The sequence below is a fragment of the Oncorhynchus mykiss genome, chromosome 19 (genome assembly GCF_057628025.1).
Source record: "Oncorhynchus mykiss isolate SJ-2025 chromosome 19, ASM5762802v1, whole genome shotgun sequence".
NCBI lineage: Eukaryota > Metazoa > Chordata > Actinopteri > Salmoniformes > Salmonidae > Oncorhynchus > Oncorhynchus mykiss.
The window spans coordinates 52,175,735-52,200,299 of NC_143040.1; the positions used below are offsets into that span (position 1 = coordinate 52,175,735).

A 24,565-nucleotide genomic window follows, 5' to 3' on the forward strand; every position below is an offset into this window, starting at 1 on the left:
GGATTTATTTTCATTCCACCTAAGCAGGCCAGACATAATGTAGAGATGCATACATTTCCAGGGCCAGTGGTAGAAGGAGCTGACCGGTGAGAGGCAGAGGGAGATGGAGGGAGTTTGACTAGACAGAGTGTCTGTGTTCAAGCTTTCAGGTGAGTGTCCATCATTCAGTGAGAAAGGATGGGTTCATGGCCTCTGAAATCCATCCATGGCACGGGGTCTTCTCAGTGAATATAAATGTATGTGCCTGTGCCATGGCCAGGGCCACTGTTGACAAGCCAACAGCTGTTAATTATGAATTGGCCTGTGGCGAGGGAGACAGGCTGGTGAATATGTAGAGCTGAAGGATTGGGCAGAACCCACAGAACACAAGTGTCAGACCCCCACTGCACCCAGAGTGGCAGGGGCTGCCCTGTGTGTCAATCACCGGACCTGACCCAGCCACCAGGGACAGCTTGAACTGGACACTGAAAACTACACTCTGGGTACCGTTTAAATCACCTGGCTTCAATTTCCTTTTTCTGTAAAAGCATATCTAAACAGACAATAGTATTCTTACCTGGCAACCTTTGAGGTGTGGAGTCCTCCGGACTCTAGATGGATATGGTGAAGCGGAACAGCAGTCCTCCTTGTGTCTGGAACAGCTGTTGCCTATGGATGAATTTAGAGAATAGGATTAATTTGCTCAATGCTGATTGGTGTAGTGGTCAGCCAATCATCACAATTATTCAACCCTTTGAGATAGCACCATGAATCTAGGGATCCTCAACAGCCTTTATCTGTCACCACTTAAAACCCCATATTTCTCCCTACAGCAGAACATGCAGGGAGCCTGGTGGTACAGTATAGCCACTCCCAAGCCCAGGGTTAACAGTGCCTATGCCTTTAACATGAGAAATATCTTCAGGAATTTTAATTAATTTTCCACTCTTAGCAGCTGAATCTACGTTCTCTCCCCCCCCCCCCCCCCCCCCCCCCCCAAGGACTTTTAATGAATTTCATCATTAATAAAATTAGACATTCAATTAGTCCCAAAATCCAGATTGCCAACTGTTTCATAACAGTCTTGGTCGGAATCCTTTTTTTCTGTTATTAAGGTGGGGGGAAAGAAAGTTAAAACTAATTTCATTAATCTAATTGTCATCACTTCAAACCATCTCTTAATTAGTACAAATTAATATGATTAATCAAAATAATGACAAAAACTCATTCAATTACAGGTTTTCAATGGCAAGTGGATGTGTTGGGGGTGATAGGGGTATAAAGGATTAGGGCGGGAGGCAGAGATGGCTGTATGGGACGGGATTGGTCCTGATTATTTCCATGACTGACAGGTTATCAATCACGGCCACACTTTTAATAACTGCTGGTTGAAAATTCAATGGAGAGGCTGATCTTTGTTGCCTCCCTTCTCACAATTCCGAAAGTCTATAATAAAAAATGAAACTGGTATTATAACAACTTTTTTACTATAAATAAAGCAATCTTTACCACTGCTCTAGGTGGCACTTTCCCCCCTCTTTTCTCCACTCCCCCTCTCCATCTCTCTCTCTTTCTCTCTCTCCACCCCCCCTCTCCACCCCCCCTCCATCTCTCTCTCTTTCTCTCTCTCCACCCCCCCTCCATCTCTCTCTCTTTCTCTCTCTCCACCACCCCTCTCCACCCCCCCTCCATCTCTCTCTCTTTCTCTCTCTCCACCCCCCCTCCATCTCTCTCTCTTTCTCTCTCTCCACCACCCCCTCTCCACCCCCCCCCCTCTCCCCCTCTTTCTTCTTTTCTATCTGAGAAACAAGGATCTGAAAGTCACCTGCTGTTTCAATATCCATCAGGACCTCCGATCAAACCAAGCAGGAGAGCAGAAACATGTCACCATTTGTCACATGCCACTGGGGCACACAAGCCAAGCAGCAGGTACACCCTGGGGTGTGTGGGCCAGGTAGCTGGGGGAAAGATGCAGCTGTCAGTCCCAGGCAGGTCCCCTGTCCCCTGGGACCAGCGACCAAGATGTCCCCTGTGATGCTTCTGGGCCGGACTGACCTGTGTTCCACCCATCTGGAGAGATGGGAGCTGATCAGCAGGCCCATCTAGAGTTGGTGACCCCCTGATGAGGAGTCCCAGTACTCCCTGGATAAGGTTCCCCAGGAAGAATGTTCAACTGTGCTCCTCATGCTTACACCTCCTCATGGCATCTCCACAAAGAAAGGTGTAACTCCAATGGTACCTGGGTTCACACTCTGGTCCTCCTGGGTGAGGTGGTGGTTTCATGGGCACTCTGCAGGGAATACACCTCCCACCCCTTGTAGAATCAGCATTGTACTTTAGCATGGATAAATGTATCATATCTCTCTGTCACACATGCCACATACAGATGTAGGATCTTAATTTGAGACAGTTCGCTACAGCAGGAAAAATTTCCTGCAGCAACAGCAAATGTGAATTATTATGTGCATTATAATGAATGGACATTTTTGTAGGGTTTGACACATTTTTCATTAGGAAAAATGAAGTCTGAAATGTCAAAGTGGACATTATTAACTTTTTAAAGCTCAAATACACTACAAGTTTGCATCAACAAAAGAGGGATCAAATTAAGACCCTACATCTGTAGTATGCGCTCTCATACCCTAGGATACCCATTGGACATATCTCACGCAGGAGTGGATTCATGTTCGTTACTTATCTTCTGTATTTTAGGCTCAAGTTGACAGGCCTGTTGAAAGTCTGAAACATGCTACACAACATGTCTAGATGTATAAGTATACATTTCATGTCCCATATGTGTTCAGGTATTTTCATTCATACGTTTTCCATAATGCCAATATTTTTAAACCCTTGTGTTAAAGTCTAATGTAAATAATGCAAAGCCAGTCAACAGTGTCATATTTAAGGTATGCTGTGGCCACATGAGGAGGCATATGGAGATATTTCCTACACTCTCCACTTCCCTGTTCAGATATGTCAGTTGGGTCCTAATCATGCATTTTTCTGCATGGTGAGAGAGCTGAAGTATCGGTTCCAAGCCAGCCACTGTGCCCCCAATGCAATGCAATGTCTTTCAATAATTCCACACAGTGGCTTTCAACCCTATCCTTATGGTTGTCATACCTTTTAATTAGAGTAGAGTGGGAGCCATGAAATGGGAGAAACCAGGGCTCAAATGGCATTTTTCAAGAACTAAGCCCACTCTCTCTCCATACACACACACATCCACCTCTCTCTCACCTCACACACCCCCGAGACAATGGCAAAAGGCTTCCATGTGCATAAAGTAGAAATAAACTGCAGTCCATATTTTCATTGGGGGAAAGTGAACCCAATTTACACAGTGCTCCATTTGAGAGGAGACCTCCAGTATACCCCTGCCAGTAATCTTGCCCAGATTCCCCCTTTGTGTCCTGCGTTACTGCTGAAATAAATAACCTTTCTCTACAATCAGTGTTGGGATCTTCACTTGAATTATCGGCCCGTAGATAGCTCACTCATGATCTGCTTCTATATCCATTAACTATACTGGGAAGTGATTTATTGGTGAAAGGGAAGAAATAAGAGATGGAGAAGAGGGAGAGAAAGAGTGGCTTCAGAAAGACAATATTGCCCTCTACTGGTTAGTAATGTTACCATCACTTATTACGTTGAAATGCAGTACAAAGTACTTAGAATGAATAGGATCTTAATTTATGTCTGTGAAAGTTAACTGAAACCTATAATCTCTGTATGAATACCAACTGTTTCTCACCCCACAATGTTCTATAATCCATAATGTTCTGTAACCAACCCAAAATAGTAACTTCTCAGAGGGGCCTCTAATTGCCTCACACCGAACAACCATCATCTTGGAGATGGGCTACAGACAGATTTGAGAAAGAGATGGGAGTGGTTATACTAAAGCATAATCAAAAACAGTCTCTCTGTGTTTCTCACAATACTATAGAGCTTCAGAGAGCATTGCTTGACTGAGGATTTCAACTCATAATCAACACAAGGGCCTGTGTGGTACTTGGTGGGAAGAACAGAGCGTTCCATGATGGGCAGGGGCATGTGCTAGGGGAATATATCTGCATATATCCGCAACGCGAGCCAATACTTCAGTATGTACCCCCCCCTCCCACCGGCCTTCCTCTCCTTCCCTCCCTCCCGGTCCCTCCCAGTCCCTCCTTCCCCACACTCCTGTGATGTGTCGTTACACGCTTGGCTGGCTCCTCTTCCATGACAGACTGTTACTTCCTGGAGCGGAAACACATTTGATTGTTAACATCTGGGCCATTACAATTGCAAACTAGGGCTCTGTACATCAATCAGGAAGTGATTTCAAAACAAAGAGACTGTCCTCCAATCAATCTATTGGGAAGCAGGGGCATTACATGCTCCTGCAATCCTGGCTAATTAGCGGGATAATGGGAATGAGATTTATGAATTTGCAGAGGAGAGTGGAGGTGCGAGGACACACTCAAATTAGCAGGGATGCACACCAGTCGCAATAAGCTGGATGAGCTTTTTGAAGTGTTATTTTATATCAACTTTACTCCGCCTGTCCATCTCTCGTTCTCTATGCTGTGAAAACCACAGGCTGGTGTGACCAAGTTTAATGTGTTAACTAACATCAAATAGCTTTAAGAGGACTTCAAATAGAAAGCATATTTGATTTATTGAAATAATCCCTTCTTGAGTTGGATTGTCAGAACCATTTTAAACCTCTGCCATTACCATATCGCATTGTAGGGTTTTGTTATCTTACATTGACGCCTCTGGTGATCATCATTGCCAGTGACAGATAGAGTAGATCCCAATACCTATTCCATCCATAATGAGTCCATTGAATTGGCTGTGAAGGCATTAGTTACAAACAGTGGCTCTGGGCTGTAGAGAACTGACATATGGTGGTTTCTCAGATGGATAAACAGATGAGGAGAGAGAGGGCTACAGTATCTACCTCCCTCCCTGATCCTGAACCTGGGTTTGTTTACTCCAAAACAGGTGGGGTAGAGGGCATGACCTCCAACCCCTATTGTCTGCTTGGCTTTCTCATACGATGAGAGGTGGGGCCATTTAGAGGATCATTTTATACCATATAGCAGTTACTACAACAATTGTCAACATTGTAGAACCCAAAACCAGAGAGCAGTTTGTTATTCGTTGGCACATTTTCCTCACTGACTGATTCAGCTGTAATGACAGTCACAGTGGAGTTGAGCTCTCTCAGGGCTAAATGAGTGTGTGACGGAGAGAGTGAGTGAGAGAGCGAGTTAGGCAGTGCATTGTCCCTTGTGCCACCCTGCAGGATGCCCTCCCTCCCCAGTGGCCACAGAGCCCTGACCTTGCCTGGCAGTGGGGTACATCACCCATTAAAGCTTTGCATTCTGATAAGGCCATTTCTTTTCCTTCAGCATCTCTGAATGTCATCTCTGAAATATGAAGTCATTAGGCGATATTAAAACAGTGCTGACAAACTAATTAACAGAAGACATTATACGGGATGGGCTCGATTAATCTGCTTTAATTGCTCTTTTAAATGGGGGCTCCAATTATAATGAATAAAGATTTACCGGTGATCCCACAAAACTATGCCAAGGAGTGGCTGTCTGAAGGGCAGCCGAAAGTCAGCCTTCTCTATTCTCAAGTTTCCCTCCCTATGCTCCCTACGCCCTCCCAACATGAGTGTTCCAAAGAGCCCATATCTTGGAGGAAGAAATTGGAGATGAAGCATAATAACGGTCCCAGTGCCACCACTTTGCTCCTATTGTCTTCAGCTCCTTTGCGTTTGCTCCCGGCTTTGTCTACCAGACCCAGTATGAGGCGTGATGTGCTTACGCTGTTTCATTACAGTAATATCAAAGGGATGTAGCACAGCACATACTGTAGATAAATCAAAGCAATTCTGTAGACATTTCATAAATATGTGCAAATATCTGTTTTTCCCCTGCCCAAAATTGCAGCCATTGAATAGTTTGAGGCAAGAATGGCTGCTACAATTGAACAGGAGATTATGATTTTTAAGGTGATGAAATACATGCAGCGTCACAGGATTTATTGTTTACCTCACAGTTAATATCTTATAATAGGGGAACATTTAAAAGTTTTCAGGTTCAGTATTGTGACTATAAGGACTATGGCACTTTCATTAACAACATGACTGTGTCACTATATTTAATATCAGATTGTTTAAATACGATAACATGTTAGGAGAATAATGCTGTATGCATGCTGTACTATCATATGTATAATCAACTGAAAATTCAAACGGCTTAAAGCTGGATCTTGCGCAATAGTCCCACCACCGCCTCTCTACAGCATGTTACTTCAAAGGTCCACTAGATGACACTGTTTCTCTACTGAGTCTTTATGTCATTTTGTGAGGCTTAGTGATGATAATTATGCTTTCATTTGATTTTCATGCTTGACCTTCAACATTGTATAACATTTTGAAACATTCCCCTTTCCATTCATTTCTCTGTTTTTATATATATATACTCTATCGAAGTCTCAATAAAGATGTAGGCTACTGTACCAGGTCATCACAATAACACAGTCCATGACATTTCCAACATGTAAATGTGGGGGCATGTTTTCATTACATTGTTTCTCATAATTGCTTTTTGACTAGAGGGTGTCCTCATAATCAACAAACAAGAATAGCTATCCCCCCATTGTACCCCGTCTCAAAAATCAATGTGAACTCTTATTAGTATTTGGGGAAACAAAACAGTATTTAAATATCAAATCAAATCAAATTGTATTGGTCACATACACATATTTAGCAGATGTTATTACGGGAAATGCTTGTAAAGCCTGTTGACATTACACAAACAACACAACTATACCAAAATGTAATGTTTTTTTTTTTCTTACTTAGAATGTCTTTTGATTTTCCGTATAGATGCGGTAAAGGAGTCATTGGAACGCAGACCCTGGGGGATAGAAGATAGACACCATATTGGGACACATTCATCAAATCTGATCTAACAAAGTGGATATTCGTCAAATCCGTGATGTATTAAATACATAAAGGAAAAAATTCAAACCTTCACCATTACAATTTGTAGACATAGAAGAAAAGCCGAAGCGATATAATTTGGGATGCCTTGAAGGCGTACATTAGGGGAATGATAATCTCATACGGCAAAAGTTAAATCTGATTTATAAAATAAATTAAGGATAAAGGATCTTAGAAAAAAAGTCCATACATTTCTGAACTTAAGCAGGAATACAAACTTTTACTTCTGAAGAGAGCCAATGACTACAGGTTAAACTCAAATAAATTACAAATAAACCTGATAAATATCTCACAGCTCTCACAAAACAAATACATGCTAAACCAGTTATATATGTTTAAGATAAAGATACAAAAGCAGTAATTGGAAACAACAATGCAATTAATGATCATTTTAAAAGCTTCTATGAAAATGTATATAAATTGGAATAAACAATGGTTGAATGGATCCTATAGCCTTCTTAGGCTCAACAACTCTGAAGCAACTATCAGCAGACAAAAAATAATCACTAAAAACAGAGATCACCCAAGTGTCACGCCCTGACCATAGAGAGCCCTTGTTTCTCTATGGTGTAGTAGGTCAGGGCGTGACTGGGGGTATTCTAGGTTATTATTTCTATGTGGTGTTCTAGTTTATTTTTCTACGTTGGTGATTTGTATGATTCCCAATTAGAGGCAGCTGGTAATCGTTGTCTCTAATTGGGGATCATATTTAGGTAGCACTTTTCCCACCTGTGTTTGTGGGATATTATTTTGGTGTTTTGTGCATTGATTTATTTGTTTTGTTCTTGCTAAGTTTTACTTTATAATAAATATGTGGAACTCAACATCCGCTGCGCCTTGGTCCGTCTCTCCTCACGTACGTGACACAAATAATAAATATTAGATACTGTTAAAACATTAGCAGGAGAAAAGCACCAGGAACGGACGGCTTTCCCATAGAATTCTATGTAATATTTTGGGACAAAGTAGCCCCCCTATTTACACAAATGACAAGACATGTCACTCAATTCAGTACTCCTAGTTCCATGTATCAAACAGATTTTTCAGTTATATTAAAACCAGGAATATCTGGAGAGTCCCCTGCTGATTAAAGACCCATAAGTTTAATAAATTGTGACGGTAAAATAATAACAAAGCTTATAAGTAATAGAATGGCAAAGGTCTTACCAGACTTGATTAACTCCAGCAGGGTTTATAAAAATAGACACAAACAAATACAAGAACAATGTTTGAGTTTAATACAATACCCCAAATAAACAAGATATAGATTTATCAAAAAATGTCTTTTGATGCAGAAAAGGCTTTTGACATTCTTGAATGGCCCTTTCTATTCAAAACTTTGAAAGCTTTCAACTTTCCAGCTGCAATAATACATTTTCTAAAAAATAGTGTATAAATGTTGGAAAGCTAATATACAAAAATAATACATTATCTGATGAATTTGCTTTTAGAAAAGGGGCACAATACAGGGATATCCCCACTCCCCCCTCCTGTTTGTACTGGCAATTGAGCCGCTTGCAGAAAGAATTAGACAGGACACAAACGTAACAGGTAAACATGAATATAAACTAAACTTATTTGCAGGTGATCGCCTGACATACCTGACCAACATTGAAAACTCAATGTCCCCTTTGCTAAAATATTTTCAGAATACTAAAATGATCTCAGGTTATAAAATTAAAGTAGAACGTTGTATTTATTTTGAAAAATCTGAAAATAATGGCAATAGGAAAAAGAAAATAATAACTCACGACGTACAGCAATCCTTTAAGTGGACCACAAAAAACATTCAATACTTAGGATGCTTAATAAGTGACAACAAAATACAAATATATAAATAACTTCATTCCATTACTCCACAATATGAAAGCAGATCTAATTAAATGGAATAATCTTCCCATAAATCTTACAGATGGAATAAACCTCTTTAGAATGTTGTATTTATTTCAGTAAATGCAATTACCCCACCGAAGACATTATTTTAAAAAGTATAATAGGTGATAACAGACTTTATATGGGCAACTAAAATTCGTAGAATAAAAAATAAGTCTGGGGGTGGTTTTAACTTTCCAGACTTGGAATTGTATCAACTCCCTACCCAAGGCTTTTACTTGAACATATAGTTAAAGATGCCCTATGCAGAAATTGCTCCACCATTTCCTGGTTGCTAAAATTCTAATAGTTTGCCTAATATCACTTTATGTGACAAAACAAGCAGGTATAGTGTAGAGAATTATTGTACCATCTAAACCCCTGTGAAATATATTTTCCACAACCAAATATATTGTATTTTCAGCTGTCTGAAGCTGGTGTAACTTAACACCGGAAAAAAAACACACAAAAAATTGGAAGTCGATCAATCCGCCATCATTGACACAATGGAAAAATCAAATGATTTAATATTGAAATAGCATGGGTGACCAAGAAAAAGCGAATGGAATAAATCATTTAGTGTCACGACTTCCGCCGAAGTCGGTCCTTCTCCTTGTTTGGGCGGCATTCGGCGGTTGACGTCACCGGCTTTCTAGCTACTGCCGATCCACTTTTCATTTTCCATTAGTTTTGTCTTTGTTTCACACACCTATTTTCAATCCCACAATCACTTGTTCATTATTTAACCCTTGGTTCCCCCATGATTTTTGTGAGTGATTGTTTATTTTGTATTTTCGGTCTGTCATGGTGTACGTGTATTTGTTACCTTGTATATTTTACATTTTTGAGTAAAGTACGATTGATTACTCATATCTGCTGTCCTACGCCTGACTCTCTACACCAGCTACACCTAGGACCCATTACAATTAGATTTTTCCATTGTGTCAATGAGGGTGGATTGATTGATTTCCAAGTTTTTAGTATGTGTTTTTTTAAGATTAGTGATGAGAAGAGAAACACCCAGCCCATTGTGTATCCTACTACACCCCCATATGTCATGTCTTAGTAGTTATTGTTGTTTTGGGGCTGTATCGCTTTGCTGTATTTGAGCACATTGCACAGTATTCTTTTTTACATTTTTTATTATTCCAAGATTTTGGGGTTTCTGTACAGCACTTTGAGATATCAGCTGATGTACGAAGGGCTATATAAATACATTTGATTTGATTTGATTTTTTGATTTGATTTGAACACCTTTTATTTATTAGGTTCAGAGGAAAGTAATGTTGAATTGCGTGTGGGCATTCCTTGTCAAGTTACTACAGTAGTCAAAGTCGTTTTTTAACAGTAATACAGTTGATTGGTGATGATGACATGAACATGTGTTGGGGTTGACATCCAACAAGCATTATCCTCTGATTTTTATCTGAACATAGTGTGAAATGCACATAGAAAAAACAGCCTAAATGTACAGTGCCTTGCAAAAGTATTCAATCCAATCCAGTTGGCATTTTTCCCATAATTAATAACCTGTAATTTAAATTGATTTCATGTAACGGACATACACAAAATAGTCCAAATTGGTGAAGTGAAATGCAAAAAATGACTTGTTTTGAAAAATTCAAAAAAAGTAAAAACAGAAAAGTGGTGCGTGCGTATCTATTCATGTCACGACTTCTGCCCGAAGTCGAAGCCTCTCCTTGTTCGGGCGATGCTCGGCAGTCGACGTCACCGGTCTTCTAGCCATCATTTATCCATTTTTCATTTTCCATTGGTTTTGTCTTGTCTTCCTACACACCTGGTTTCAAACCCATTCATTAACTGTTGTGTATTTAACCCTCTGTTTCCCTTCATGTCTTTGTCAGAGATTGTTTGTTATTCAGTGTTGTTGTTTTTACAGTCAAAATCACAATAGAAAAATCGATGAACAGTGTGTGTAAATGTAGAAGAGGAGGGAGGTAAGGCAATAAATACGTCATATAGGCGAAATAATTTCAATTTAGGATTAACACTGGAGTGATAGACGTGCAGGTAGAGATACTGGAGTGCAAAAGAACAAGAGGATAAATAACAATATAAGGAGGAGGTAGTTGGGTGTGCTATTTACAGATTGGCTGTGTGGAGATACAGTGATCTGTAAGCTGCTCTGACAGATGATGCTTAAATTTAGAAAGGGAGATATAAGACTCCAGCTTCAGTGATTTTTGCAATTAGTTCCAGTCAAAAAAAAGCGGCCAAAGGAAGTATTGGATATGGGGATGACCAGTGAAATATACCTGCTGGAGCGCGTGCTACGGGTGGGTGTTGCTATGGGGACCAGTGAGCTGAGATAAGGCGGGGCTTTACCTAGCAAAGACTTATAGATGACCTGGAGCCAGTGGGTCTGGCGACGAATATGTAGTGAGGGCCAGCCAACGAGATCATACAGGTCGCAGTGGTAGGTAGTATATGGGGCATTGGTGACAAAACGGACGGCACTGTGATATACTACATCCAGTTTGTGGAGTAGAGTGTTGGAGGCTATTTTGTAAATGACATCGCCGGAGTCAAGGATTGGTAGGATAGTCAGTTTTACGAGGGTATCCCCCTCTTCAAAGGGGGAGACACTCTAGACCCAAACTGTTACAGACCTATATCCATCCAGCCCTTCGAAAGCCAAGTTAACAAACAGATCACCGACCATTTCGAATCCCACCGTACCTTCTCCACTATGCAATCTGGTTTCCGAGCTGGTCATGGGTGCACCTCAGCCACGTTCAAGGTCCTAAACGATATCATAACTGCTATTAATAAAAGACGGTACTTCTACAGCCGTCTTCATTGACCTGGCCAAGGCTTTCGACTCAATCATCACAATCTTATCGGCAGACTCAACATCCTTAGCTTCTCAAAGGACTGCCTCGCCTGGTTCACCAACTACTTCTCAGATAGAGTTCAGTGTGTCAAATCGGAGGGCCTGTTGTCTGGACCTCTGGCAGTCTCTATGGGGGTGCCACAGGGTTCAATTCTCGGGCTGACTCTTTTCTCTGTATATATCAATGAGGTTGATCTTGCTGCTGGTGATTCTCTGATCCACCCTTCTTTGGCCACTGTGCTGATAAGCCTCCAAATCATCTTCAATACCATACAACACTCCTTCCGTGGCATCCAACTGCTTTTAAATGCTAGTAAAACTAAATGCATGCTCTTCAACTGATTGCTGCCCGCTCCCGCCCGCCCGACTAGCATCACTACTCTGGTTGGTTCTGACTTAGAATATGTGTACAACTGAAAACACCTAGGTGTCTGGTTAGACTGTAAACTCTCCTTCCAGACTCACATTAAGCCCAAGAATTGGCTGATGGACCTCTTCGGCTAGCTGGGAGATGGGCCTAGCTCGAGGCTAGCTCCAGGCTATCTGGTGCTTGCTTCAGGACAGAGACATTAGCCAGGAGTAGCCACTCGGATAGCAGCTAGCTAGCTGTGATGATCTGGTGTAAAGGTTCAGAGCTTCCAGTAGGAATCCGTAGATGTGGTAGAGAAAAAGCAGTACGATATGCTCTGGGTTGATATCGAGCTGTGCAGACTGGCAGGAATTGACCGGGCTGAGGCTGGCTGATGTCCGAGTTAACGGTGATGACCGCTAGCAGTGGATAACTGACTACTAGCTAGGAGCTAGTTAGCTGGCTAGCTTCTGGTGGGGGTTCCAGTTTTAATGTATAAAAATATCAGATCCATACCACATTGGGTGAGGTGGGTTGCAGGAGAGTATGTTCAGTCCGTAGATGGAAATTGAGATTGAAAATATATGTGAAATATATACAAGTAAAACTATATATACACGGGACAGGAAGGGACAAGACAAAAACAGACGTCTGACTGCTACACCATCTTGGATTCTGGTGCAACCAATTACTTTCAGAAGTCACATAATTAGTTAAATAAAGTCTACCTGTGTGCAATCTAAGTGTCACATGATCTGTCACATGATCTCAGTATATATACACCTGTTCCGAAAGGCCCCAGAGTCTGCAACACCACTCAGCAAGGGGCACCACCAAGCAAGTGGCACCATGAAGACCAAGGTGCTCTCCAAACATGTCAGGGACAAAGTTGTGGAGAAGTACAGATCAGGGTTGGGATGTAAAAAACATACGAAACTTCGAACATCTAACGGAGCACCATTAAATCCATTATTTAAAAAATGGAAAGAACATGTCACCACAACAAACCTGCCAGGAGAGGGCCACCCACCAAAACTTATGGACCAGGCAAGGAGGGAATTAATCAGAGAGGCAACAAAGAGACCAAAGATAACCCTGAAGGAGCTGCAAAGCTCCACAGCAGAGATTGGAGTATCTGTCCATAGGACCACTTTAACCCGTACACTCCACAGAGCTGGGCTTTATGGAAGAGTGGCCAGAAAAAGCCATTGCTTAATGAAAAAAATAAGCAAGCACGTTTGGTGTTCGCCAAAATGCATGTGGGAGACTCCCCAAACATATGGAGAAGTGTAGTGGGGTGCGGTGGGTGTGTTTTTCATCGGCAGGGTACTGGGAAACTGGTCAGAATTGAAGGAATGATGGATGGAGCTAAATACAGGGAAATTCTTGAGGGAAACCTGCTTCAGTCTTCAAGAGATTTCAGACTGGGACGGAGGTTCACCTTCCAGCAGGACAATGACCCGAAGCATATTGCTAAAGCAGCACTTGAGTGGTTTAAGGGGAAACATTTAAATGTATTTAAATGGCCTAGTCAAAGCCCAGACCTCAATTCAATTGAGAATCTGTGGTATGACTTAAAGATTGCTGTACCCATCCAATTTGAAGGATCTGGAGATGTTTTGCCTTGAACAATGGGCAAAAATCCCAGTGGCTAGATGTGCCAAGCTTATAGAGACATACCCCAAGAGACTTGCAGCTGTAATTGCTGCAAAAGGTGGCTCTACAAAGTATTGACTTTGGGGGGGGAATAGCTATGCATGCTCAAGTTTTTGTTTTTTTGTTTCTTGTTTGTTTCACAATAATATTTAGCATCATCAAAGTGGTAAGCATGTTGTGTAAATCAAATTATACAAATCCCCCAAAAATCTATTTTAATTCCAGGTTGTAAGTCAACAAAATAGGAAAAATGCAACGGGGGTGAATACTTTCACAAGCCACTGTAGTCTAATTTTGCTGGGGGGCAATGAGATGATTCAGGATCTTTTCCCCACAGCCTTTTCCCACAGCCCCCACGCGTTTCCATGGCAATTCCATTGTTTTGGTCGAGTTCGATTGACCTATTTACCTTCCTATTTCTATGTTGTCACAATGGGAGCTGTAGCATTGTAAACCCTGGGGGCAGTTGGACATTTGAGACAATTCTCTTTGTTTTATTTGATCATATCAGACATTACCAAGTCTTGTACTGAAAATTTGAAGACAAATTGACTTGAACAAAGCACTTTGGTTCAACCGGTGGCTTTTAAATTTAGTTTACATTTTAAGTAAATTTATGGAGGAAGATGATCTGTTAAATGATTACCTCTGTTTGTATTCCCCAATCCTCCTTATGAAGCTAATAAAACAAATGTTTTAATTTCTTTAATGTTGTCATTTCAGATGCAATTGGTGCTTGGGTGTCTAGCAGGTTTTTCAATGAAATGTTTGTTTTGTGAATTGTCACATTAACATTAACATGAAGCAGTTGACTTTAATAAAAAGCTTCAATTCTCAATCTATGCTAACTCCTTTTGGATTTTTAAAATTCCTATTTATTTATGTTTATAAGAAGTCAAAGCTGTGGCTACACCATGTTTATTTGTACATTTAAGGGTATTGTAATGATAGTCTTTTGATAGATTTATAATCAATCATCATGGCTGAATGTCATGGCAGGTTTGAAGTTGAAAGGCTTGGATTGAGCTAACAGCAGGCGGCTCTCTATCAGATAACAGGGAGAGGAACCACACCATTCATAGTTGTGGTGTCACAGTGTGTGTGAGCGTGTGTGTTTGTAAAGTGACTAACACGCTTTGAGCGGGCCGGTGCCTGGAAGAAAAAGTCAACGGGTTTGTGGAATTTTGCTTTGGTGGCACAACTCTGATATGAGGTCACATTGGGCATTACTCATTAGGAGGGAATGCATTGTGTCTGTTTTTAAGACAAGGCAGTTGTTCGCATCCGCGCTGCCCGCAGAATGAATGCAGGCCTTAGAAAGTTGACTTGTATTGGCTTCAGTGAACAATGTGAGCAACATAGTTTGTAGGACTTCAAACAGCTGTCTTTAATGACATGGATTAGAGGTACCTTAGTGGCTCAGAATTGAGGCGGAATATTTTATATGGGTTGTTACAAACATTAGTACTTAAAATGTCAAATATATTTACTAAATGTTTGGTAATGCCTGAAACTAATTGTGAAATAATTCAAGAAAATAAAATTGTGCTTGTTTACATTTAAGTAATTTTAGTAGACACTCTCACCCAGAGCAACTTACAATCAGTTATAACGAAACAAGACGTCACAAGATGAAGTTAAGTGCAGCTTTAATCTATCAACTGGACTATCAAATAACCACTCAAAATATGGTGTCTATGGAAGTAAGATGACAGTAGGCCATAGACTACAGCAATAGGCACACAAACATCTAAACAGCTTTTTTTGTACATGTACTTTTCTGGTAATTTGCAATATTTACATGTTATTAGGTTATTTATTTGGTCTTAAACACTTTAGAGTATCCAAATGTAATTGTAGCGTATTTACATTTACATAAGACACTTGATACGAATGAATCGTTGTCTCACCTATAGAGACAATTAAATCCCATGTCCATTGAGGAAGCATAAGTAAAATATGTATAAAAAGTACAAATTTCTTAACACTTGTAAGTCTACCAGACCTAGCAAGTACACTATAGTACTGAAACACTGCCTTTAAATATCAGTAAATCTACAAACATGCAACTACATATTGTATTAATTGAATCCACATGGAAACACAACGACACAGTAATAACATGTGCACTCAGCTAAGTCTTTAAAAAAATTCAGTAACACTTTACTTGACACCCCCGGTCATAACCATGTCATAATATGTCATAACAGCTGACATAACTTGTCATAACCTGTTATAACATGGTCATAACACTGTCATGACACATATATTTCAACCTGTTGTGACACGTATTGCGTTATTTTATGGCTGGTTATGACACCTACATAATAGTGTCAAACCTACCACACAAGGCAAAAACCTACCACACAAGGCAAAAACCTACCACACAAGGCAAAAACCTACCACACGAGGCAAAAACCTACCACACAAGGCAAAACATTCCATAACACCATAGCCTACGTGTCAACAGTATGTTTATGTTATATATATATATATATATTTTTTAATTGAACATATTGAATTATCATTGTAATTGCGCAAACATTGATGTCAGACATGCACCTACCCCAATGCTCTGTTGATGATGACTGGGCATGTACGTGATAGGCCTTTTTGGCTTATATGATTATGATGGTCATAATGCTTCATGACAGTGTCATAAAGTGTATTTTCCACAAGTTATTTAAAATATGATGGAGAAATAAACATGACTAAAGAATTCATAACAACAACAGAATATTGAAGAAACAAACTTTCGAAAAAAAGGAAACTTCTTGGCAGGGAAAAAAAAAGATTTTGAATACATGTGGGTTGTGACCCTCTTATGTAGGTGTCATAATCAGCTGTTGTGAGATATTATGACATGGTTATGACCTTGGTGTCAAGTGTGTGTTACCAAAAACTCATAGGAGAGAGCTGAAGCAGTATTATAATGTGTTTACTGAGACGGTAAAAAATGTGTGCCATAAGTAGGTTCCTGCAGTGTATAATACGTCATTCACAACATCATGTTTTTTTCCAGAATTTCCTCACTAAAATCCAATTCATTCAAAATGTCCTTCCTTCCTTGAGCATGGCTTTTGCTTGCTCTGTCTATAGGCAGGTGGAGGATTTGAACTCATCTGGGACATCACTGTCCAGCTTACAGATGACCTTGTAGATTGCCTTCTTCCAAGAGGGGTCAGAATCTTTAGCAGTTGAAATGGCGTTGAAAAACTCCTGAAGAGTAATTTCAGAAACCTCAAGGAATCTCTCAGGAACCTGTTGGTAGAGGGATCAAACACAATGTTGTGCTTAAAGTCAAGTATCATCATAATCACCTGCACTGGTAGCAACAAAAATCTAAGCCAACAGCTTAGATGTTGTGAGTGGCAAACCACTTCAGTAGATGGTAAGTGTGTTGTCTCATTGATTTACATTACTGGTGCTCTGTGTAACGTCTGCTTCCAACTCACACTCTCAAACAAGTAGATCCCCTGAACGCAGCTCACTCTCCAGATCCCAATCACCTTAATTCTGATCACCTGTTCACACACCTGTATGTCATTTACACACACTATTTAGTTCAGTTCTTTGCACCCCATCATTGTGAGGTATTGTTTGTTTTGATACACATTCTATTCGGAGCTCTGTTTATTTCCGTATTAGTTCTCCTGTGTATCGTAGTTTTTTGGCCATCCTCACTAACGACGCCTTTTTGCCTATTTCCTGCCTGTACTTTTGCCTATCAGATTTCCTGTCGTCAACCTCTTGCCTGATCTCCCTGACTATGTTATTAGCCTTTCCCTGCCTGTACTGTTACTGTTTTGGCATCCCTGTGTGTGACCTTCTGCCTGTCCCTGGACAAAGCTACCTGCCTCTTCCTGTGGTCCTTTGCTAATAAACACCTGCTGCGCCCTGCGCTTAAAACCAGCACTCTGTCTCCCATTGTCTCTGAACCAACACTGTGGAACCCAGACCTACGAGCATGTTTTTCAAAAATGGACAGCTCCTTGTTCTTTGTCCTCTCTGTCCATTCCGAATCATTAGTCGTCTGTGGTGGGATTCTGCTTTGACTTTGTAGCCTTAAACTTAACTGTTCGGAAAGAGAGAAAGCACCAAGCCTTCCCAAGAATTTTACTCTGCTCTCAACAAAGATCATCAGATCGAGGCTTGGATGTTGGGACAAGGATCTATCCGGTGCAATTATTTCCCATAGACCAGCTAACAGTCAAGTTCTTGGCATAACTTGTTTTTTTTTGCCCTCATCTCCCAACACAAAGCATCCCTGGGTAAGGAATGTCTTGGTCCCAAGGTAAAGAAAATGGTCTCTGCTCTTTCCCACCAAACAGCTTTCTCCCTCTGAATTTACAGCGTCTTTCTCAGCATTCCGCGTCAGTAGCAATCTGAGCCTCGATCAGGCATACTGGTCCTCTAATCCCGGGTTGTTTTAGTGGGATTCATGCGGCTTCCTCTTCCCACAGTTTGATAACGCATCGCTCTAGAGTCTAGATAATGGCTGTGAAGCCACAGGTGCAGAGTGACACATGGGTCAGGGCAAGGACACGGTCATACGTGGCCGCAGCCACAGAGGTAGGAGTTAGCTGACCAGACCAGAATCACAGAGGTAGGAGATAGCTGACCAGACAAGAACCACAGAGGTAGGAGATAGCTGACCAGACCAGAACCACAGAGGTAGGAGATAGCTGACCAGACAAGAACCACAGAGGTAGGAGATAGCTGACCAGACAAGAACCACAGAGGTAGGAGGTAGCTGACCAGACCAGAACCACAGAGGTAGGAGGTAGCTGACCAGACCAGAACCACAGAGGTAGGAGGTAGCTGACCAGACCAGAACCACAGAGGTAGGAGGTAGCTGACCAGACCAGGAACATTTAACACCTATGTGTTCTCTGATATGCTAATGACGGTGTATTACATTTATATTACATCACACACACAATATATCACATTCATGCCAAAACAACTGTATTTTTTAGCTCACTTTAATACAAATTGTAGTTTCCAATTGTTTCTCTCAGGACAAAAAACACAGAATTGGCTGTATAAACTGAGGAGTGTTGATGAAAGCAGAATGAACACACTGTTCCCATACATAAACATAATTCACTCAATTTACTTTGGAAAGGGAGGGTGTTAATGTAATATCTAATGATTTAAAGGTCATGGAAAAACATTGACAAGCTTATATACAGTATATAGTTACATTGGATACCAGGGGAGGAGCTGACCATATGGTAAGATACAAATATTTTGACTTACCTGGAAGTCATTGGCTTTGTTGTAGTGCATGTTGAGGGCTCTGAACAGCTCAGAGTCTCTGCTGATGGACATGTCTTTCACATCCCTGACCCCGTCCACTATGGCCTGGCGGGCAAACTTCTCCATCTGGATGTAGTAAAACTCCCGGAAGTTACTGAACCACTTGATGAGCTGAGAGGTGATGCAGCGATTGAACTGGGGACACAAGGTCAACAACAAGTTTGAGAAGATGGCCTGATTTTGTCATTATCAACCAAGTCATGATCAACTTGATATCAAGATGTTTGGGGGGAAAAAACGGTCATATTTCTTTTTCATTATTGACTTGTAAAACCTTCCACAAGACAATAAATGTATGTATGGATTGTATGTTTAGCCTTGGTCTGTCATTTTATTCTACGTTAATTACTCTGATCTTTTCCCACCAATTTACTGAATGAAAAAAACATCTGTCAAAGCCATGTATTTCTAATCTCAGTCTTGACATTAGCCTTCTTATTCTATCTGTTCATCCAGAAAAAAAGAAAGAACAACACCCAAGGGCTGGGCAGGCATGAAAGACCTTTCTTTTCTCTGGTGTTTTCGGACGGTGAGAAAGCCGCAGAGCAGCGTAAGGACAGAAGGAAGCTTCCCTCTCAATGACTCTGCCTGATAGGATTGATACAGACACCCGGATTAGAACTGTCTTTTGTTCAGTGCCACTTCCCACCACAGGGTCGTGGGCAAGGAGGAGACGCAGTGGGCTGCTGGCTGCAGGTCTCCCCCATGACCTTAGGGGTCAGACAGAGTAGTGAGGAGGCCTGGGCCAGACACGGACAGCCTCCAGTAGGACATGTCCCGGCCATGGTGGAAGGAGAGGAAACATGAGAGGAGACACACAGGGCACACAGACATACGGAATACCGTGGTTAGGCCCAGAGCTCACCTCACAGCCTGCCTGCCTGCCTGCATTTTAAAAACCTGCCCTGTGTTGACGCCAAATGACAGTGGCTTTATTACAGAGGCTTTTGTCACTCCATTTGCTGACTGGAGTGGCTTTTAAAATAAATAATGCCTCTCTATCTCCCTGGCCTATGCCCCAGGACATGCTACTGGCTTAACAGCTTTGTTTTTCTAAACCGTGTGTTCTTTTGTTTCCTTCCTCCAACCCACTTCTCATTCTGCCCCAAAAATACACCCACAAGTATTCTATAGGCAAATATGGTGAACGTAGAACCAACTATTCATTCTAGCAGGAAATAATATCATGTTAAATGATAATGCGATTGCTTACCTTGACATCTGGAAAGAAGGTTTTCAGCACATTGGAGCTGGGGTAACGGGTGTAGAAGAACATCAGCTTAGCTTTCTTCAGATGGTTGGGGGTTAGGCCTTGCTGGATGTGTCAATGTGTTAAGTACTTTCAGTCAATCACAATACAGTTCAAATTCAATGTTCAAAGTGTTAATGGACTAGAATACTAGGTTGCTTCTGTCTCCAGTTAAAATGGATGACACTAAATAACAGCTCTGCGGTAACCAGGAAGTCAACAATGACCCTACAACAATATTCATTCGATTAGGGATTTTAATTAGTGACTGGGGCTCTGTTGCAGCCATTTCATTGTATTAAACTAATCAAATGTTTAACATTTAAAAACACATTTTTGTCACTGCATTGGTATTTTCATAAATTATATTTTATATCATCCCTCTGAACATTAAAAGATGAGTAGTTTGGGAGGAACAACTTAGTCTTATTAAATGAAATACATCATGTAACAAATAAAATGTCTCATATTTCAACGCGATCTTTAGAGGTCTTTCTCTCTGTAGCCCACAGCCACGCCGTAGGTAATCCTTTTCAGCAGGTCACAGCACACCATACATTTATTAGGGAATCCTACCTTGAAATAAGGAAGTTGGAATGAAAGATTGATGAGAAATTGTTCAAAGAGAACCATAGCTCTTTACACAGTAAAGATAAAACATATCCTGAGAGAGAGCTGATAATATTCTTCTCCAGATGCTTACAACCAAGGACAATGACCACTTCGGAGCTTGTTATGGATCTTCACATAACTTTGAGTTGTTCAGTAGCTTACATACATATCACACAGGAGCTGCCTTACAACAGTTTACCTGTGATGTCTCTATAACATATTTGATTTTTGAAAAATGATCCCCAAAAAATTGAAAAATGACCCAAATTTGTTTTATGTAATAGTGATTATGGACATAATTATTATTACGCTGCTTATGATAATGTTATTATATTAATAATTATCATTATAGTTATCATAATCATTCATTGAAATAAAATGCAGAGTGATGTGGTTGAAAATATTCTCACTGGATTATATTTCTTGGATTGCTTGTCTCTTATTTTGCAAAAACATTATTTATAAAATGTACTCATTCATGTACTTTATAAATCTATATATTTGTTTAATGGCTGTGTATGTATGCTCAAGAAGACAAGTGTTCTGCTATGGAGGCACTTCTGCTTTCCACAGGCACTCAGCTCTGACCTTTCAGATACACCCCTATCACACTGATGATAGAGAAATATATTCTGTACCTTTTCAAGTCTGAAAAAACACTGTTTCCTGGACAGAAACTGATGCTTTCTCTGCCTTTGAAAATTGGCTTTTGTTCCTGACAATTCTTATCAAAGCCTTGTATTCCTTTTTATTTGTCTTTTTCTAGACTTAAAGTCATTACTCTGCTCAGATTAAAGAAGATGCTATAATTTTCTGTGTGGTTAGCAAGATCAAAGAAAAGAAACATTTCCTTGAAGTCTGTTTTACTGGAATTGCTCGTGCTGCAATGAACCTCCACAAGTCTTTGTTCAACTGGGAAGGCAAAACACAGGGAGTTTGAATACTGAGGTACTGGATACTAAGGTATATATCAGATAACAAAATATTACTAAACATTTAGGTTTCAGTGTGTATGTAATCCTCTATAGGTTATCTTAGTGGGGAAAAATATAATACCATTTTATTCATACAGCCATTAATTATATCAAATCCTACGCAATTATAGACGTTAACTGGGACACTATGAGAGTAAGAGAGTTTTCAGGCCAGTAAAAGGATATATTGAGAGACATGTAGGAGTTTCTCTCTGCTATGCTCTGCAGGTCCCCACACTCCATCTTGACATGAGGGAGACACAGACTGTCCACGGTCACTGGACCCAGGCCTGATGGGTGATGGTGGTGGGCCAGGTGGCTGGATGTCACTTTGGACCTCATGGACCAGGGTAGGTCCACCGAGTTTGGTGACGTTCTGTCCATGGATGGGGGCATGCATGGGAGACCTCCAAAGTTAGTGTGGGGCCCGTATTTGAGGAGGTGTTCCAGCATTTGACTGTCATGGAGAGGTGTGCTGTAGTTGAACTGGAATGGAGACTGGTGTAAGGGATAGGGCCTCTTCACCGTCGGGGTAACTGAGCTAAGCTGGCTCAGGGGCGGCTTACGGACCACTAGAGACAGAGCTTCGGTCTGATCCTTAGGACTGCAAGCCTCACTTCTCTCATAGTGCTCTAGAGCCTGGGGTTTGACTGGCTCCTCAGTGTGTGATTGCTCCTGGTTACAGGGTGCCTGGCTCTTCCTCTCAGCTCCCATAATGACGTGCTCCGGGGTGTGACACATGCGCTGATGAGATGACTGGTTGAGCCCTGTGGAGGAGAGTTTCTTGAACACCCTATCTACACTCTCACTCATCGCTTTGGAGAGCTCATGCTTCAGAGTCTCCTGTAGGTTCTTGCCTCCCCTTTGATGTGTCAGATAACTTCTGTCTGTCTTCACTCTGTCCTTACAGCCCCCTTTACCACTGTCATGCTTCCTCTCTAACTCCTCATCCATGTTTATACGGAACATGAACCCAGACTCTTTGCTTGGTGTGGTGTCATCATTTTCAGGAAGGCTGGCTGTGCCTGTGTCATCTCTGTCTTCGTGCACAGCGTCGTCCTGGTTATAAACCTGTAAGAACTTATCCTGGAGCTGTCTCAGGATTCTCTGCATGCTCTGGAGCTGCACCTTCAGTTTGTGGCACTCTTCATCCTTACTGCTGCTGCTGCTACTGCTGCCTCTGTTAGCTGGAGCTGCCGCATAGAGACTGTGCTCCTGATGCTGGGGGAGCATATGTTTATGTTTGTTCTCCCTGTAGGCCTCTCTAGCCTCCCTGGTGTCTGACTCAGCCCTTTCACTGTCCCCATGGAGCCTGCTGTTGGGAGACCCCGCCATGCTGCGGATGATGTTCTCCACACGGGCACGCTTGGCCTGGAGGTGATCACTCAGGGGCCTGTCCTCCTCAGGGCTGACCCTGGTCAAGAGGTGCCTGCCTGGGGATGCAGACTCTGCCGCGCTGTCCTTGGATGAGACACTGCTCTGGTCCTCCTGACTGGAGTCAGCCATTGTGGAGCTGGACACAGTCGATGTGGGTAGGTAGAAATGGCTTTCGTCCAGAGCCTTCTTGTTGTGTATGGTTTTGCGCAGGAGGTGAGAGATGATGGATCCATTGGAGTATGAAATTAGAGGCTCATCGTACATGTTTCTACGGAAGCAGGGGATCATGAGCCCAGCCTTGTTATCCTCCAGACCACTGTCACTGGGGTTGTGCATGTTCTGGTCAGGGAGGCTCAGGTTCATGCTCACTGTGCAACCTTTTTACTAGCTGTGTCAGGACACCTTGGAGTGAGTCAGTATGAGATGACTGGACCTCAGACTGCTCTAGAAAAAGTCAGGGGAAAAAATGAATATACTGTGAATCTCTCATTCTGTACACTATCTATAGTACAGTATATATGTGAACAGTATAGCACACTTAACAATATTTTTGATTCATATGGTTGTGTTTTGGGGAAAGTAGAAAGTTAAACATACAAAACATAGACCAGAGGACTTGCACCAGAACACTTCGACTACTAAATGTTAGTAGACAGCTCTCCCTCATTTCTCTACTACATACCACTTAGATTCAATCAACTCTGTTGAATATAATTTATGTAATCATGGTGGGAAACAATAATCTCCTCCCACCATTATGCTTATGACACCTGAGTTAGGAGCTTAAAGTAGTGATGTCCACCAACACAGTTTTATTTATTTAAATAATATAAAATATAATGCAATAGCCTCACATTTTTAGAACATGACATTTAATCCGGGATCTTATAATGACTACCTCAGCTAACAAAGTTGTTATTACATATTTATAGCATGGAATATCAAACGACCCGTCGCTCATTATATGAAGACCCTCAGATTTATAAGTGAAATCTCTAAGATCTCAAGGCACAGGGGAGTGCACACTAGTGTCTCCCTTTCATCTTGGGTTGGAGATAGTCAATATGAATGATAAAAAGAATAGCAGTTTTATACTCATGAAAGGTATTCTTTAATCAGTATATGAAAGGCAAGAAAAGATTCCGAAAAACCACACAAAGGTTCAATGTACAGGTAACTGCCAAAATAATGGAAACACTTGAGTAAATGAGGGATACAAAGTACATTAAAAGCAGGTTCTTCCACACAGGTGTGGTTCCTGAGTTAATTAAGAAATTAACATCCCTTAGGTTCATGTATAAAAATACTGTCC

General features: G+C 41.3%; 1 protein-coding gene across 1 annotated transcript; it reads right to left on the minus strand.

Moving 5' to 3' along the window:
- Positions 1-15,274: 15,274 nt before the first annotated feature.
- LOC110498358 (prospero homeobox protein 1-like) lies at positions 15,275-23,692 on the minus strand. The gene is made up of 4 exons (XM_036953847.2): positions 22,065-23,692; positions 20,255-20,364; positions 18,982-19,176; positions 15,275-16,980 (listed from the first exon to the last, which is right to left on the minus strand). The coding sequence occupies exons 1-4, from the start codon at positions 23,614-23,616 to the stop codon at positions 16,813-16,815; spliced, it is 2,025 nt and encodes a 674-aa protein (XP_036809742.2). The 5' UTR covers positions 23,617-23,692; the 3' UTR covers positions 15,275-16,812.
- Between the last annotated feature and the right edge of the window lie 873 nt (positions 23,693-24,565).

Bases quoted from the DNA above. Each gene is read 5' to 3' on its own strand.
- LOC110498358 (XM_036953847.2), bottom strand. From the start codon at position 23,616: ATGAACCTGAGCCTCCCTGACCAGAACATGCACAACCCCAGTGACAGT. The intron at 20,365-22,064 runs ATATATCCTTTT...TAACACATTGAC, and splicing joins AAACTCCTACATGTCTCTCA to ACATCCAGCAAGGCCTAACC. The intron at 19,177-20,254 runs GTAAGCAATCGC...TTGTGTCCCCAG, and splicing joins CCTTCTTTCCAGATGTCAAG to TTCAATCGCTGCATCACCTC.